Source organism: Pan paniscus, chromosome 7 (genome assembly GCF_029289425.2).
Source record: "Pan paniscus chromosome 7, NHGRI_mPanPan1-v2.0_pri, whole genome shotgun sequence".
NCBI lineage: Eukaryota > Metazoa > Chordata > Mammalia > Primates > Hominidae > Pan > Pan paniscus.
The window spans coordinates 102,880,729-102,895,996 of record NC_073256.2 but is presented as its reverse complement, the minus strand read 5'-3'; the positions used below and the strand labels follow the sequence as shown (position 1 = coordinate 102,895,996).

The 15,268-nt window shown below is 44.2% G+C and overlaps 1 protein-coding gene across 1 annotated transcript; it reads right to left on the bottom strand.

Annotated features, from left to right (window-relative positions):
* Positions 1-12,005: 12,005 nt before the first annotated feature.
* On the bottom strand, positions 12,006-14,429 carry LOC129398522 (exonuclease GOR-like; the record flags this gene model as incomplete). Its single annotated transcript, XM_055116204.2, has 1 exon — positions 12,006-14,429. A coding segment is annotated over one exon (1,743 nt), but the record flags the coding sequence as incomplete, so codon positions are not given.
* Between the last annotated feature and the right edge of the window lie 839 nt (positions 14,430-15,268).

The window sequence follows — 15,268 nt, the reverse complement described above, 5'->3', positions numbered from 1 at the left end:
AAATGGCAATGTTTTTAGCCACTAAAATTAGCCACACTGTCTATTCTTTCAGCCTGAAGGTAGAGCCCAGCTGGGAGGCTGTGGTTAAGCTGGATGCATGAGCCTTCTCCAGGAGACGACTCTGTGATGCTGATGTGAGCACTGAGCATCCTACCTGGTGAAAAGTGGGGATTGTAGGCTGGGCCTGGTGGTTTACCTGCAATCCCAGAACTCTGGGAGGCGGAGGCAGGCAGATCACTTGAGCTCAGGAGTTTGAGACTAGCCTGGGCAATATAGTGTGACCCTGTCTCTACTAAAAATGCAAAAAAATAGCCAGGCATGGTATTGCGCACCTGTGGTCCCAGCTACTCCAGAGGCTCAGGTGGGAAGATGGCTTGAGCCTGGTAGGTGGAGGTTGCAGTGGGCCAAGATGGTGCCACTGCAGCCTGGGGTGACAGAGGACCCCATCTCAAAAAAAAAAAAAAAAAAAAAAAAGCGGGGTTTGTAGCACAGGGTCATGGTGGTTGAAAAGGGACCCAGAAGTGTTGAATGTCTTTCCTAAGGTCACAGTCCGTTAGTGACAAAGCGGGAATACCTAATGGAGTATTTATTCCTTCTCCAAATTTTTATCTGAAGGTGAACTTTTAAATATAAATATTCCAGAGATTCTCACAATTATCTTTCTGTCTTACAATCCCTTGTAAATATAGTAGAAATAAAATAACAAAACATTGTGATCATTATGAAACATTCATTCATTAAATTGTAATTCCATCAATCTTATTGTGACTCTCATCTTACCATTGTCCCTTTTAGCTAGACCTTATAAGATCTATAAATAGAGACATGTTACTATTTTCTAGTTGTAAACAGAGTATACAACTTAAGGATATTTGTCATATTTTGTAGGTCTCTTTAGAGAATTGTTCAACCTAGAATCTGCATTTTCTTCACAAAATGTCTTCTACAAATGTCCCATTGCTCTATTCCTTCACTATCTAGTGCTATTTAGGTCTTTCCTGTTTTTTTTCTCCCTCCCTGCCCTTCCTCCCTCCCTCCCTCTTTGCCTCCCTCCCTCCCTTCCTGCCTTCCTCCCTCCCTCCCTCCCTTCCTTCCTTCCTTCCTGCCTGCCTGCCTCCAGTCTGCCTTCCTTCCTTCCTTTCTTCTTTCTTTCCTTCCTTCCACTTTAAAATACATCCTATAGGGATAATGGCATATTTCTTCTCTTCTTCATCTCTCATTCTCACATATTAAAGGCCAACTGTAACCTGCCAACTAGCAAAAAATTGTCCTTCTGGACAGAAAAGAAATATCCATTCTGGTTGTACTCTCTAGATGCTTAAAAATGAAAGCAGAGAGCTAGTCAGTCAATTCTGTTTGAAATCAGCTTTTCAAGGTGACATGTGGCCTTTTTGTGCTTCAACATGGTAATGGGATAGAATAATTTGCTTCTTTTGGTAGATTTTTCTTTAACGGTAATAGAAACCAAGTTTGAGGTTTCACTGTTCTCGTATCAAACTCTTGTAAATTCTAAGGATATTTAAATGGTAACAGCTGTGAGACTGCCATGGGAAATTTTGAGGCAGCTTAATCTTTTGCCACAAACAGGCAGTTCCAAAGCAGTAATAATTTAATAATGTTGTTTTGTTTTGCAACTATGATCTGTGGGCTTAATTTTCTTGCAGCCACAAAGTTTACTGAAAGTGTTTGCTTGTCCTCTGTAGTTTTCTTCCAAGTTATAATTACAGTAATGATTTGTATAAAATATTTTTTAAGATGTGGGTTCTATCTGCCATGCTTTATGCAGGAAGTCTCAGAGGCAAAAGTAACTGTGAAGTCTGCAGTTTAGCATCATGGTTAGGAGTTGCTGTCAGGCACATCTGAGTTATCATTGTTTCACCAGCCTCTGTTCAATCTTGGGCAGGTCACTTGACTGCCCTCAAACTGTGAACTATAAATTAGGCTTGTAAATAGTTCCTGCATGCTGTTGCTATGCAGATTAAATAAGGCTAGGTTAGTTAATGCCAAGTACAATTTCAACAGCTAATTAGCAATACAGACACATTCGCCATTTTTATTATGTCATAGGATATGGGAGCTAAAGGCAGAGAGAGGGAGAGAATGGAAAAGACTGAATAAACAGAAAAACAGAAAGTTTAGGGCCAGGTGTGGTGGCTCATGCCTGTAATCCCAGCACTTTGGGAGGCTGAGGCGGGTGGATCACCTGAGGTCGAGGGTCGGAGACCAGCCTGATCAACATGGAGAAACCCCATCTCTACTAAAAATACAAAATTAGCCGAGCATCGTGGCACATCCTGTAATGCCAGCTACTCGGAAGGCTGAGGCAGGAGAATCGCTTGAATCAGGGAGACAGGTTGCGGTGAGCCGAGATCACCCCACTGCACTCTAGCCAGAGCAACAAAAGTGAAACTACGTCCAAAAAAAACAAAACAAACAAACAAAAAAAACTCCCACGGGCACCTCCGTGTTAATTAGCAATAGAAGTTAGAAAAATTCACAAGAATGTATGGCCAGGTGCGGTGACTCACGCCTATAATCCTAGCACGTTAGAAGGCCGAGGCAGGTGAATCACCTGAGGTCAGGAGTTTAAGACCATCCTGGGCAATGTGGCAAAACCCCGTCTCTACTAAAAATACAGAAAAATTAGCTGGGCGTGGTGGTGCCTGCCTGTAATCTCAGATACTCGGCAGGTTGAGGCAGGAGAATCGCTTAAACCTGGGAGGCGGAGGTTGCAAGGAGCCGAGATCAAGCCACTGCACTCCAGCCTAGGGCGATAGAGCGAGACTCCGTAGCAAAAAAAAGAAAGAAAGTTTAACATAACAAGAGAACAAGAAAGAAAGTAGTAAAAGAAGTTTTTTAAGAGGTAGCTTTATAAACATAGGAATAGAAAAAAGGGACATTTGGTTATGGAGACTGAGAAAAAATGGAATGAAAAAGAAAGATAAATCAATTGCTGAAACATATGCTAGATTTAGAACTCACGCCAGAGATTTATTTTTCAAACAGTACTGTTTGAGCAAGTACAGATGAGATTATTTAGATCTAATTTTTTATAAGGTCTAGCATCATCACTTGCTTCTTGGGTTTCTCTGGAGGCTGGGAAGCAGGAGCAGCTTCTGCAGTCTCCCTTGAGGCTTGGCCTCTTGGAAATTTGTCTATCTTGCTTTGTGACAATGTCCCAAATGCAGACTCTTTCAGAGACAACAAAGGTCTTTTACCAATATAGTAATGAAGTTGTAACCGATCAGTGACCCTGCCTACTGCCCAGAAAACAATACAATTTTCAAGAGCTTCAGTGAACTGTCTTGGCCTAAAGTCATCTCCTTTGTGTCACCACCTCCCAAACATTTTTCTTATATTTAAGATGTTTTTCAGAATCCTCATAAATGCCAAAGCGAAGTTCCTTTGAAGGAAAGAAAAAGACAATTGTTTCACAGCTATTATTTTGTTTTTCAGTCTGAATGGTTTGGGAGAATGAATGCAATACAGAAATCTGGATTATTTGAATTAAACTCTTTGAGCTTTATATATTCTGCCAGTAAAATCTAAAAGAAAAACAAAAAAGGCTGGACGCAGTGGCTCACGCCTGTAATCCCAGCACTTTGGGAGGCCGAGGCAGGCAGATCAGCTGAGGTCAGGAGTTTTACACCAGCCTGGCCAACGTGGTGAAACTCTGTCTCTATTAAAATTCAAAAATTAGCTGGGCATGGTGGCCGGCACCTGTAGTCCCAGCTATTTGGGAGGCTGAGGCAGGAGAATAGCTTGAAGCCAGGAGATGGAGGTTGCAGTGAGCCGAGATCGCACCATTGCACTCCAGCCTGGTTGACAGGAGTGACACTCCATCTCCAAAGAAAAAAGAAAAACAAAAAATACCCAAAACCTGAAACAGACCTGTCTGACTGTCTTACCTTGGAATATTGGAAAAGTGAAAGGGCTTGCTCTTATATTTTGAGGTTAATGTTAAATTCTAATTTAGCACATAAAGTAGTCTTTCTGAAATAATTCTTACATATTGCTCCCTATTGATATTCCAGGTCAGTGAGCAGTGGACCTTTTCCATATTTAAATTATTTATTATAAAATGGCTTTAGCCTTATTTTGTTTCCCCTCTATTAAATAATACATGCAGTTGGGAGTTTTACTGGCCGGCTGCTTACAGCTATGAGTTAAATTACCACTGAGAATGAGAGCTGCATAAAATCAGATAAGATGTCTTCTCACTGTCTTAACAGATAAAACAAGGAAGCCTGTACGGAAGCTTAGAAAACCCTCCAGGAAAATGTGTTTTACCTGGAAAAGAATAGTAAAAGGTACCAAAATGTCACTTGTGGAAATCTGAGGTAAATGAGCAGACAGACATTTTTCATTGATGTCTAAACAATTATTCCTTCATGTCACCTCAGCCATTTTCTAACAGGGGTAGGTCAAAAAACACTCACCTCCTGCTCTTTCATGAACCATTGACTTATACTCCTTGGCTCAAACTCAAAAAGAGTAATTTAAGTTAAAAAAATATGGTAAACATGACAATTCTAGCTATGGAGTCACCGGTAGCATATTAACACTTATAGTGTAACGTGTCTCTCCTCCCAGAGTCAACTGTGCTACCAGTGGGCATTTACATGGGCTGACTCCCTTCTGATGTAGATTTAATAGGGCTTTTAAAATCCCTTCACATCTGATTACATAGCATCCACTCACTCATTCATCAGGTATTTATCAAGTGCCTACTCTGTGCCCAATTCTGTTCTCGACATGTTTAATGCTTGCTCCCAAAATATTACTGACACAACCCATGAATGAGACCAAGCTGAGTTTCCTGAGTTTATTGGTAAGGGACAATGCCAGCTCTACCAAGTAGCAGTTATGTCTCTGATCACATAGGCAAGGTCAGATTTGTTGAGAATTAAAAGTCTGGTTGAAAGAGGGTCTTTCAATGTCAGGGAAAGGAGAAGACTAGATTAGAATTAGACTAGTATCATGATATAACAGTTTAGAATTGATGAAAAGAGCAAGGTGGGGATTTTTTAGGCAAAAGAGTCAAAGAATCCTCCTTAGTTAATAATCCCTCTCTGTTTTCTATTGAAGAGTTGATAGATCTTTCTGGATCTAATATAATGAATAATCAAGTTATGTGCCTGGGCAAGAGTCTCTTGGAGTGAGAAAGTTATGCTAATGAAGACAGTGGACTAGTCAAGTCATGTTAATACTTCCAGTAAGTTGCATGTGGCAGTGCAGATGGGGATCGGTAGTTCCCATTCTCAGACACTTAGGATCCATCAGCAGACAAACGGGAGGAAAACCTTTGCATTTGTGGGGTTTACATTCTGGCAATTTCAATCAATCTCAAATTGTGAACAAAAATGACTCGTTTAAATTATGTGTCAGTCACTGTTTTTTTCTTTCACAGTTTGAATTTAGAATTAGCCAGACATTATTATTTATTCATTAGGCTATTCGACCAGGCTTTCTGGACTACTCCAAATGCCTGGCCATTGAGTTAGCTGTGATGGTGAGACTCTGTCCTAGAAATTTTGCTGTTTAGCATGTGATACACCCTTGCAAAGAGATACCTCTTTATACAAGGTAGTAAGTGACTTCTAAGAAACAGTTGCTTATCTGATAAAATTAATATTTGTTCTAACACAGGGTTCTATTTAGAAAAGTACTTACTTTATAGTCACAATACATGAAAAGGGAAAGTGAGTTAAGTGGAAAGGTGAATTTACAGACTTATATAACCTGATCTATGATTGTTACATCTGTTTCAAAGTGACTGTGTGTTTGAATAAGACCCAAGTTCATTGCATTTACTTGTTCTTATGACTAAGCATGAAGAAACTGACAATGTATCTCCTCCCCAGTGTGGAGACCCCGCTTTGTTAATGTTACTCTACACGTGGTTTTAACACTTACTAAGGAGTTACAAAATGCACAGGACCTCTGAAACCTGACAGACACAGTAACCTGTGAAGTGTTTAGCTGTAGGTGAGAACTGAGCTCAACCTGAGGGTACAGAGGGACAGAGTATGTGCTCCGCCTAAGGGTATTCACATTGCCTCAGGGGAAAAGAAGGTACAGACCAAAGGAAGACCTGTAGACATGATTCAGCTTGCCTCTGGCCTTCTTATTAGCCCTGATTAAAACAAGGAAATTCCATAAACTAGGGCTTCACCTTCAGTGGACTGGATCTCCTGGTAGATCTAGAAGCTCATCGGTAAATAGAAAGAAAGGTGCTGTTCACTTCCCTGCTTCATCAGGGACTTGACCATTAACCTCCTTCCTTTATGGAAATTCCACTATACAACCTTCACCCATACAGGGAGAATCAAAATATAAGGCAAGTGGAGGTGGTATGGGCTTGGATTTTACTTATGTAAAATAGTGATAAAAAGGTGGCACAGTAATAAAAGGTAGCACAGTAATAATTTCAGCAGCAACAATGGCAACTTTAATTTGGAGAAAAAAGATAAATATAAATAAATCTCTTTGGGTTAAAGTGTGGTCACTATGTTATAATTAAGACATGTCTAATGCTCATGCATTTTGTTTAATATACGTATTCCAAATGTCATTCTAAATTCAGAATTGTGTTTGTATATATCATAAAACATAAAAAAGACCTGTGTTCATAAATTGGGCATGTGTACCTAATGTGGGCCACATATGGACCTAATGCCCACATAATTCAAATCTTTCACTCTTCAGATGGATGAACAAAGACAGAGAGATGGATCTATTTATTCCAAGTGATAAAACATGTTAGAGTTGGAGCCGAAGCCAAATCTTACAATCTCTGCCTATTTATACCCTTCTCCCTTTTCTGAGGAGTTTCTCTTCTAAGGTGTGACAGTAGATAGAACTATATTCTTTGCAAAATTGCTTTTAAAAACTAACAAGGTAATACATACAACTTGAATACAAACAATGCAGATATCTATGAAGTAAATTTAAATTAAAAGTAAAATTATTCCCTTTGCTCACTCTTGGTCACACCCCCTAGGCCTTACCACTTTAACAACTTTGTGTGTATTCTTGCAGAGTTCTCATGCGCATACAAAACATATACAGGCTGGGCACGGTGGCTCACGACTGTAATCCCACCACTTTGGGAGGCCGAGGTGGGTGGATCATTTGAGGTCAGGAGTTCCAGACCAGCCTGGCCAACATGGTGAAACCCCATCTCTACTAAAAATACAAAAATTATCTGGGCGTGGTGGCAGGCACCTGTAGTCCCAGCTACTCGGGAGGCTGAGACAGGAGAATCGCTTGAACTCAGGAGGTGGAAGTTGCAATGAGCCGAGATCGCGCCATTGCACTACAGCCTGGGTGACAGAGTGAGACTCTCTTTGAAGAAAAAAAATATATATATACAATACGTGTATACTTATTTAATTCTAGCTTGTTGTCACCAAAATTGGATTCTACGTTTGCAATTTGATTTTTTTCTCCAATAACATGTCATGCTCTTCCTTCCATATGTAGACAGCTTATTATTTATGTGCAAAGCACTCCATGGTAGGTGAGCCATAGTTATTTTCAGCATTTCTCTATTGATAGTTTGCTTTCCACTATTTTTGGCTAGTACAAAAACATGTCACTGTACATCTTTTTTTTATGTCCTTTATCAAGTGTGTTAATATTTCTATAGCGGAGGTTCCTAAGTGTGGAATGTCTAGGTCAAAGTGTTTTTGCCTGTGTAAATTTTGGTTGTAAAATTTGGTATGTTCTACCAAATTGCCATCAAAAAAGCAAAGAAAAGAATGTGTCAGTCTACAGCCCAGCAACAGTGAATGCAAGAGCTCTCTCTAACACCGAGTGCCATCGAGGATGGCGTTTGTACTACTCCTTTGTATTTACAGGAAGAAAGTTCCCAGATCTTAACAGGAACTAAAATAAACAGAAAGGGGAAATTGATTGAGCCAGTTTGAGAGGGAAAGATGCAGCAGTGGCCTTAGAGAACTCTATCACCAGGAACTTCAAGGTCACCAGAGTGCAATGGTGCTCCTTTTCCACACCTTTCTGCATGTCAGCTGCATTAGCTCAGTGGGCTTCTTCATGAGCCCCTCTTCCCAGTTTTTAAGAAATGAGACACACTTCTGAGTTCATACACTAATAAGTTCCATTAGCAAATAGTAGAAGAGGCTTCTTCCTCCTACCATTAGTTTGAAAAGCCCTAGGGAAAATTCCAATTGGCCAGCTTGCATCACAGGCTCACCACTTAGAACAATTACGGTGTGTGTGTCTGTATGTGTGTGCTCACACACAGGAGTGTGAAGTACTGTGCTTGAATCAGTTGAAAGTGTGTGCCCTGCCAACTCCTGTGCTTGATACCTACAAAAGGCAGAAAAGAAATGTTGGATTGGCTGATATTGTTGGAAATTTTATGTCTATGTTTGATATTTTATATATATGTCTGTGTGTGCATAACTAAAATAAATTGGTCATTTGAATGATTAAATTACCATCAAGCTGGAAATTTGCATGATTAATTTACCTTTAAACTGGTCGTTTAGATGATTGAATTATTAATTTATCCTTTGGAATCTTAGTTCAGCTTTTTACATGTAAAATAATTTTTGTTTGTTTTTGTTTTTTTGAGACAAAGTCTCACACTGTCACTCAGGCTACAGTGCAGTGGTGGGATCTTGGATGATCCACTTGTCTCTACCTCCCAAAATGCTGAGATTACAGGCCTCAGCCACCGCGCCCAGCCATAAAATAATTTTAAAGTTATTCAGATGTTTAAACAACTGCCATGGACAGCATCTCTTAGCCTAAAATGTGTTCTCTAAAAGTTTGTTACAAGTTTAGATTGAAGTAATAACTGCAGACTCATAGTAGAAAGACTTTTTTTTTTTTTTTTTTGAGACGGAGTCTTGCTCTTTCGCCCAGGCTGGAGTGCAGTGGCCCGATCTCAGCTCACTGCAAGCTCCGCCTCCTGGGTTCACGCCATTCTCCTGCCGCAGCCTCCCGAGTAGCTGGGACTACAGGCGCCCGCCACCACGCCCGGCTAATTTTTTTCTATTTTTAGTAGAAACGGGGTTTCACCGTGTTAGCTAGGATGGTCTCGATCTCCTGACCTCGTGATCCGCCCGCCTCGGCCTCCCAAAGTGCTGGGATTACAGGCGTGAGCCACCGCGCCCGGCCAGTAGAAAGACTTTTATGACCGACCTTCTGAAGCCTAATTCTGTCAGCTCGTCATTCTCTGACCACCTTTCTTCCGTTGCTGGCGAGGAGTTGCGATCCTTTGAAGGAGAAGAGGCACTCTGGTTTTTAGAATTTTCAGCTTTTCTGCTCTGGTTTCTCCCCACCTTTGTGGTTTTATCTGCCTTTGGTCTTTGATGTTGGTGACCTACAGATGGGGTTTGGTGTGGATCTCCCTTTTGTTGATGTTGATGGTATTTTTCTGTTTGTTAGTTTTCCTTCTAACAGTCAGGTCCCTCAGCTGCAGATCTGTTGGAGTTTGCTGGAAGTCTGTCCACTCCACACCCTGTTTGCCTAGGTTGGTGGGAGTGTAAACTAGTTCAACCATTGTGGAAGACAGTGTGGCGATTGCTCAAGGATCTAGAGCTAGAAATACCGTTTGACCCAGCCATCCCATTACTGGGTATATACCCAAAGGATTATAAATCATGCTACTATAAAGACACATGCACACGTATGTTTATTGTGGCATGATTCACAAAGCAAAGACTTGGAACAAACCCAAATGTCCATCGATGATAGATTGCATTAGGAAAATGTGGCACAGATACACCATGGAATACTATGCAGCCATAAAAAAGGATAAGTTCATGTCCTTTGCAGGGACATGGATGAAGGTACAAACCATCATTTTGAGAAACTATCACAAGGAACGAAAACCAAACACCCCATGTTCTCCCTCATAGGTGGGAATTGAACAATGAGAACACTTGGACACAGGGTGGGGAACATCACACACTGGGGCCTGTCATGGGGTGGAGGGCGGGGGAAGGGATAGCATTGGGAGAAATACCTAATGTAAATGAAGAGATGATGGGTGCAGCAGGTCAGCATGGCACATGTATACCTATGGAACAAGCCTGCACGTTGTGCACACGTACCCTAGAATTTAAAGTATAATAAAAAATAAAAAAAATGCAGCAATAACGTTTTTTGTATATTTGATTCAGGTTCTTTTGGACAGTTTCTTGATACAAATTATACAACCCTGAGATTCCTCAATCAAAGGATATGAAGGTTTCAATGATAATTGATATACATATATATCAATACCTATTTCAAATACATACTTTATCAATTTAATGCTGCCTCAAAATACCACACTTTTGTCAGAATTGGGTATAGTGTTTTTTAAAAACCTAGTGATTAAAAATAGTGCCTCACTTACATTTTAATTACATTTCTATGATTACTACAGATGTTTGACTTCTCTTGGGTGCTGTAAAATTATTCTCTTCTGAGTATATCATTTTTTTCATGATGTTTACCCAATTCTCTATTAAGGCTTTCAATCCAACTAATTTGTAAAGTCTCTTATTAAACTGCAGTGCTGCAAATTAAAACCACAATGTGGCCCAGCACAGTGGCTCACACCTGTAATTCCAGTACATCGGGAGGCCAAGCCTGGCAGATAATTGAGGCAGGAGTTCAAGACCAGCCTGGCCAACATGGTGAAACCCCATCTCTACTAGAAACACAAAATTTGCGGGACATGGTGGTACATGCCTCTAATCTCAGCTGAGGCAGGAGAATCACTTGAACCTGGGAGGCAGAGGTTGTTGTGAGCCGAAATCACGCCACTGCACTCCAGCCTGGGCAACAAGAGCAAAAAGCTGTCTCAAAAAAAAAAAAAAAAAAAAAGTGGTGTATATACCCAATAGAATACTATTCAGCCTTAGAAAAGAAAGAAATCATGTCATTTGCAACATGAATGAGTCTAGAGGATGTTATAGTGAGTGAAATAAAGCAAAGGCCAGGCATGGTGGCTCATGCCTGTAATCCCAGTACTTTGGGAGGCAAAGGCAGGTGGAGAACTTTAGCCCAGGAGTTCGAGATCAATCTGGGCAGCATGGTGAAACCCCATCTCTACAAAAAATACAAACATTAGCCAGATGTGGTATTGGACGCCTGTAGTCCTAGCTACTCAGGAGGCTGAAGTGGGAGGATCTCTTGACCCGGGGAGGTGGAGACCATGGTGAGTGACCCGTGTTTCTGTCAGTGTACTACAGCCTGCATGACAGACTGAGACCCTGTCTCATAAAATAAATAAATACATAATAAAGTTTTAAAAAGCAAGCACAGAAAGACCAATACTGCATGATCTCACTTATATATGGAATCTGAAAACATTGAACTCATAGTTGTAGAGAGCAGACGGGTGGTTGCCCCAGGCAGGGGCTGGGGAGGGATTGGGGAGATGTTAGTCAAATGATACAAAATTTCAGATAGGAATAGTGATAGAGATCTATTGAACAGCATGCAACTGCAGTGAATAACTATGTATTATGTACTTGAAACTTGCTATAAGAGTAGATTTAAAACATGTTCTCATAACAATAAAATCAGTATGTGAGGAAATCAGTGTGTTAATTAGCTTGATTTTGTCATTCCACAATGCATACATATAGGAAACCTCATGTTGTACCCCATAAACATATATAATTTTTACTTGTCAATTTAAAATTAAAATTTAAGTAAATTATAAAAATAAAATGAAATAACATACACTAAAAAAGACTTTTATTTATTAAATCTCCACAAGAAGTCTAAGTTATGAAGGAAAATAAAATTCCAGGAACAGTAAAATCAATCAGAAATGCCCTACGTCAGTGCTTTCCGAAATTTGTCTGACAGAGTGGAAATCCAGTTCTTCACTAAGTCATTGTTTTGGAACAGTTAGTGAGTGTGTATATATGTTTGTGTGGGCTCACATACACAAATTAAATTCATGGTAATGTAAGCATTCAAAATATCAGTTTAATTTAGTTACGTACACATACACAAACACACACCCCCCACACACATTTATAAAATCAGCCATTCCACCAAAACTAGCTACTTAGTGTCTCATCTCTCACTGAAGATTCAAAACAGAAACGTGGATTTAGGGAGGCATGATGGTTCATTCTCTCTTGGAGCCCAGTTGGAAGTTGACTGACTGATTCAGACAATATAATTGATTGGTCTGGGTGGAAGAATCCACTTTGACTCTTAATTGAACACCTACTATGTGCCATTGTTTTAAGGCTTGCCATGTGTTGCTTCATTCCTTCCTCACCATTACCTTATCATCACACTTTAAAGATAAAAAAGTAGAAGCGCAAAGAAGTTATTTGTCCAATATTACAATGCTAGTAAGTAGTGGAATTTGAATTTGAACCCAGATATCTAACTCCAGAGCCTAAGTGCTTCACCCATCTCACTGTGGTGGCTCTAGAGAAAAACAGGTAAGTGCACATTAAGAAGCAAATGCCTCTGAGTTGTTTTCAATTTTTTTTTATTTTTAATTTTTAAATTCTTATAACCATTTATTCTGCGCCTGCGCCGGGGGTGGGGGAAAAATCGGGTGCGGTAGGGGAGGTTCAGAAAGCCCCACAGAAGGAGAAGAGGCCCAGGAGAGAAGACTGTCAGGAGGCTGGTGGGCCTGGGGGCTGGCCTTGTTCTCAGAGGCCAGGGAAGTCCAGGTGGGCTGAGTGAGGCTAGTGGTGTAGCGACAGAGGTCTGCGAGGGGCAGAGGGATGGGGACAGGCGCGAGGGGCCGTGGCAGGGACCTGGGGGAATGGGAGTTGGGGCTCGGGCCTCAGGGAGGCGATTGGTGGAAGGACAGAGGTCTGGGAGGGGCAGAGCGATGGGGACATGGACGGCGGCCCGCTGCAGGGATTCCGGAGGACTGGGAGTGGGGGGTTGGGGTTACTCTTGGCTTTTTGCCCTCTCCTGCCGCCGGCTGCTCCAGTTCCTCTCGCTTTGCGGCGAGGTGGACAGGGTGAGCTCTCGGGACTGATGGCGGTTTTGGAAGAGGCCTGGGGCCAAGGACAGGCCAGGGCGGCGGGAGAGGCGGACCGGTGGCGTGGCTGGATCTGGGCGCGCTGTCGGACCTTCCACATCACCAGCTGCAGGCAGGCGTTTGCGTCCTCGCTGGAGTTGTGGCCGTCCTGGCTGTCCCGGATGATCTGTCCCAGGTAGTCGGCCGCGAGATTCCTGAGGGAGCGCTTGTAGGGGAAACCTAGGTAGTGCGGGAAGAGCACGGCCGTGTCCACCACGGTGCTGTGGATGAGCTTCAGGGCCAGCAGACCGCTCTCCAGGCTGTGCCCGATGAGGATGGTTTGGGCGCTGGAAAAGCTCAGCAGGATGGCTTGGACTTGGGGCAAGGTGATGCTCGTCTTGGCGACGTCGGCCTCGGTGACTCCGGAAAACCTGATGTTGTAGTCCACGATCTCGTTGTCGGGCTTAACGAAGGTGTCGTACACCACTCGCATGTCGGCGTCCACCACGGTGACGCGGGTCAGCTCTAGGCCATGCGTGGTGTAGCACATCTCACAGTCCAAGGCGTAGATTACTGGATGAGGGTCTCTGGACAATTCTTTCTTGAAAGTCTCCACGAAACCATCGCGGCTGTCCTTGCGGCCGTCCCGCACGTGCTGCTTTGCCACCTGGCAGCCCACAGAGCCAGGAGCAGCTGCACAGCAGGTGTACTGACTAACCCGGCCTCTAGCCACCTGGCTCGAGGGGACCCGCCCCCAGTGACAGTAACACAACTGGTCGCGTACACAGCGGCCCGAGGAGGACACCAGGTACTCGGTGCCACAACGGCAGCAGACCCTGCAGGAGGAGTCGCCGGGCCCCTTCCCCTGGCCAGTGAAGAGGACGGCGCCTCTGGGCCGCTCGGGGTGCGGGAAGGGGTAGCCGTTCTCCTTGAGCTGGTCCTGGCTGAGCAGGAACCCCTGGAGGCGGCTGTACAGGGCGGCCCTGCTGAGGCCCGGCATGGAGCTGGGGGTCAGGCCCCTCAGTCTCTTGAGGGTGTTCAGGACCACGCTCAGGTACCTGTTCTTGTTGGGGCTGCAGTCGTAGGCCACCTTCTCCTCGTTCAGCGCCTTCTCCTCGGCCTCCTGCTTGGAGGCGCAGAACTTGAGACACTCTTCGGCGAACAGTTGGAGATACCCTCGGCGGAGGACGGTGGGGACTTGGCACCCAGACCTTCGGAGGATAATGGGTTTCTTCAAACTCGGTAAGGATGGACGACGGACGATTCGCTTAGAGCTGATGGTGGTGGTGGTCTTGCATGCCATCCCTGACCTGTTGCGCGTCTTCCCTGGCTGTCTGCCGACCTTGGAGCCACTGGAGCGTTGGCTGCTGCTGGCCACCCGGGTTCTCTTGGCATCTGTGTAACCTGTGACCAAGCAAGGGCTGGAAGAGTGGGCGATCGTCTTCCTCTTCCTGGGGGCTGAGATGCGGACTCCCGAGGGCCTCTCTGTCAGCCTTGGGGCGGCTGGCAAGCAGCAGGCCGATCCCCTCTGTGCAGGGAAGTAGCACGCTTCTGTCACCACCTTGGGACACGCTGGGGGCACCGCCGGACCCCTGTTCTGGGGCTCCGCCTGGATGTCCACAAATGCGGAGGCCTGGTTGTGCATCTGGGGCACCCGGAGCCCGAAGCTCTGGGCAGGCTGATGAGAGGGCAGGGGGAATTCTGGAGCCTCGAGGGCCGCCTCCTCGGCCACCTTCTTAGCTTCTGGGTATCCAGGTGGGAACCAGCAGGGAGCTGTGGCTCGCAACATCTTGCTGCCTTCGGGAGCACCGGCCTGGCTCTGCTCCGCTCCCAACTGGCGGCTTCTTGCCTCCAGGGCCGCCTCCTCGGCCACCTTCTTAGCTTCTGGGTATCCAGGTGGGAACCAGCAGGGAGCTGTGGCTCGCAACATCTTGCTGCCTTCGGGAGCACCGGCCTGGCTCTGCTCCTCTCCCAACTGGCGGCTTCAATGAGTGCCGCGGCCGCCACCCGTCGCCTTTATAGACGCACAGGGCAGAGTGGGTGGGACTTCTCCTTGATAGGTTGGTGCTTCAATCCAATCACACTGAGCCTCATCTTCCACCAGACTCCAGCTTGGGAATGCCTCAGGGGGTGCACCAATGGAATCAACTGGAACTCCTGGTTGCTAACCTTGGAGCTAGGTTGCTTTTCCTGAGTTAATTAACTGTCCCTGCAGGGCAGTCCTATAATGGCTACTGCAATTGGGCTACCTAGGATTCAATTAAGGTTCAGGGAGGTTGGTCAACTGGCTTGGGCCCA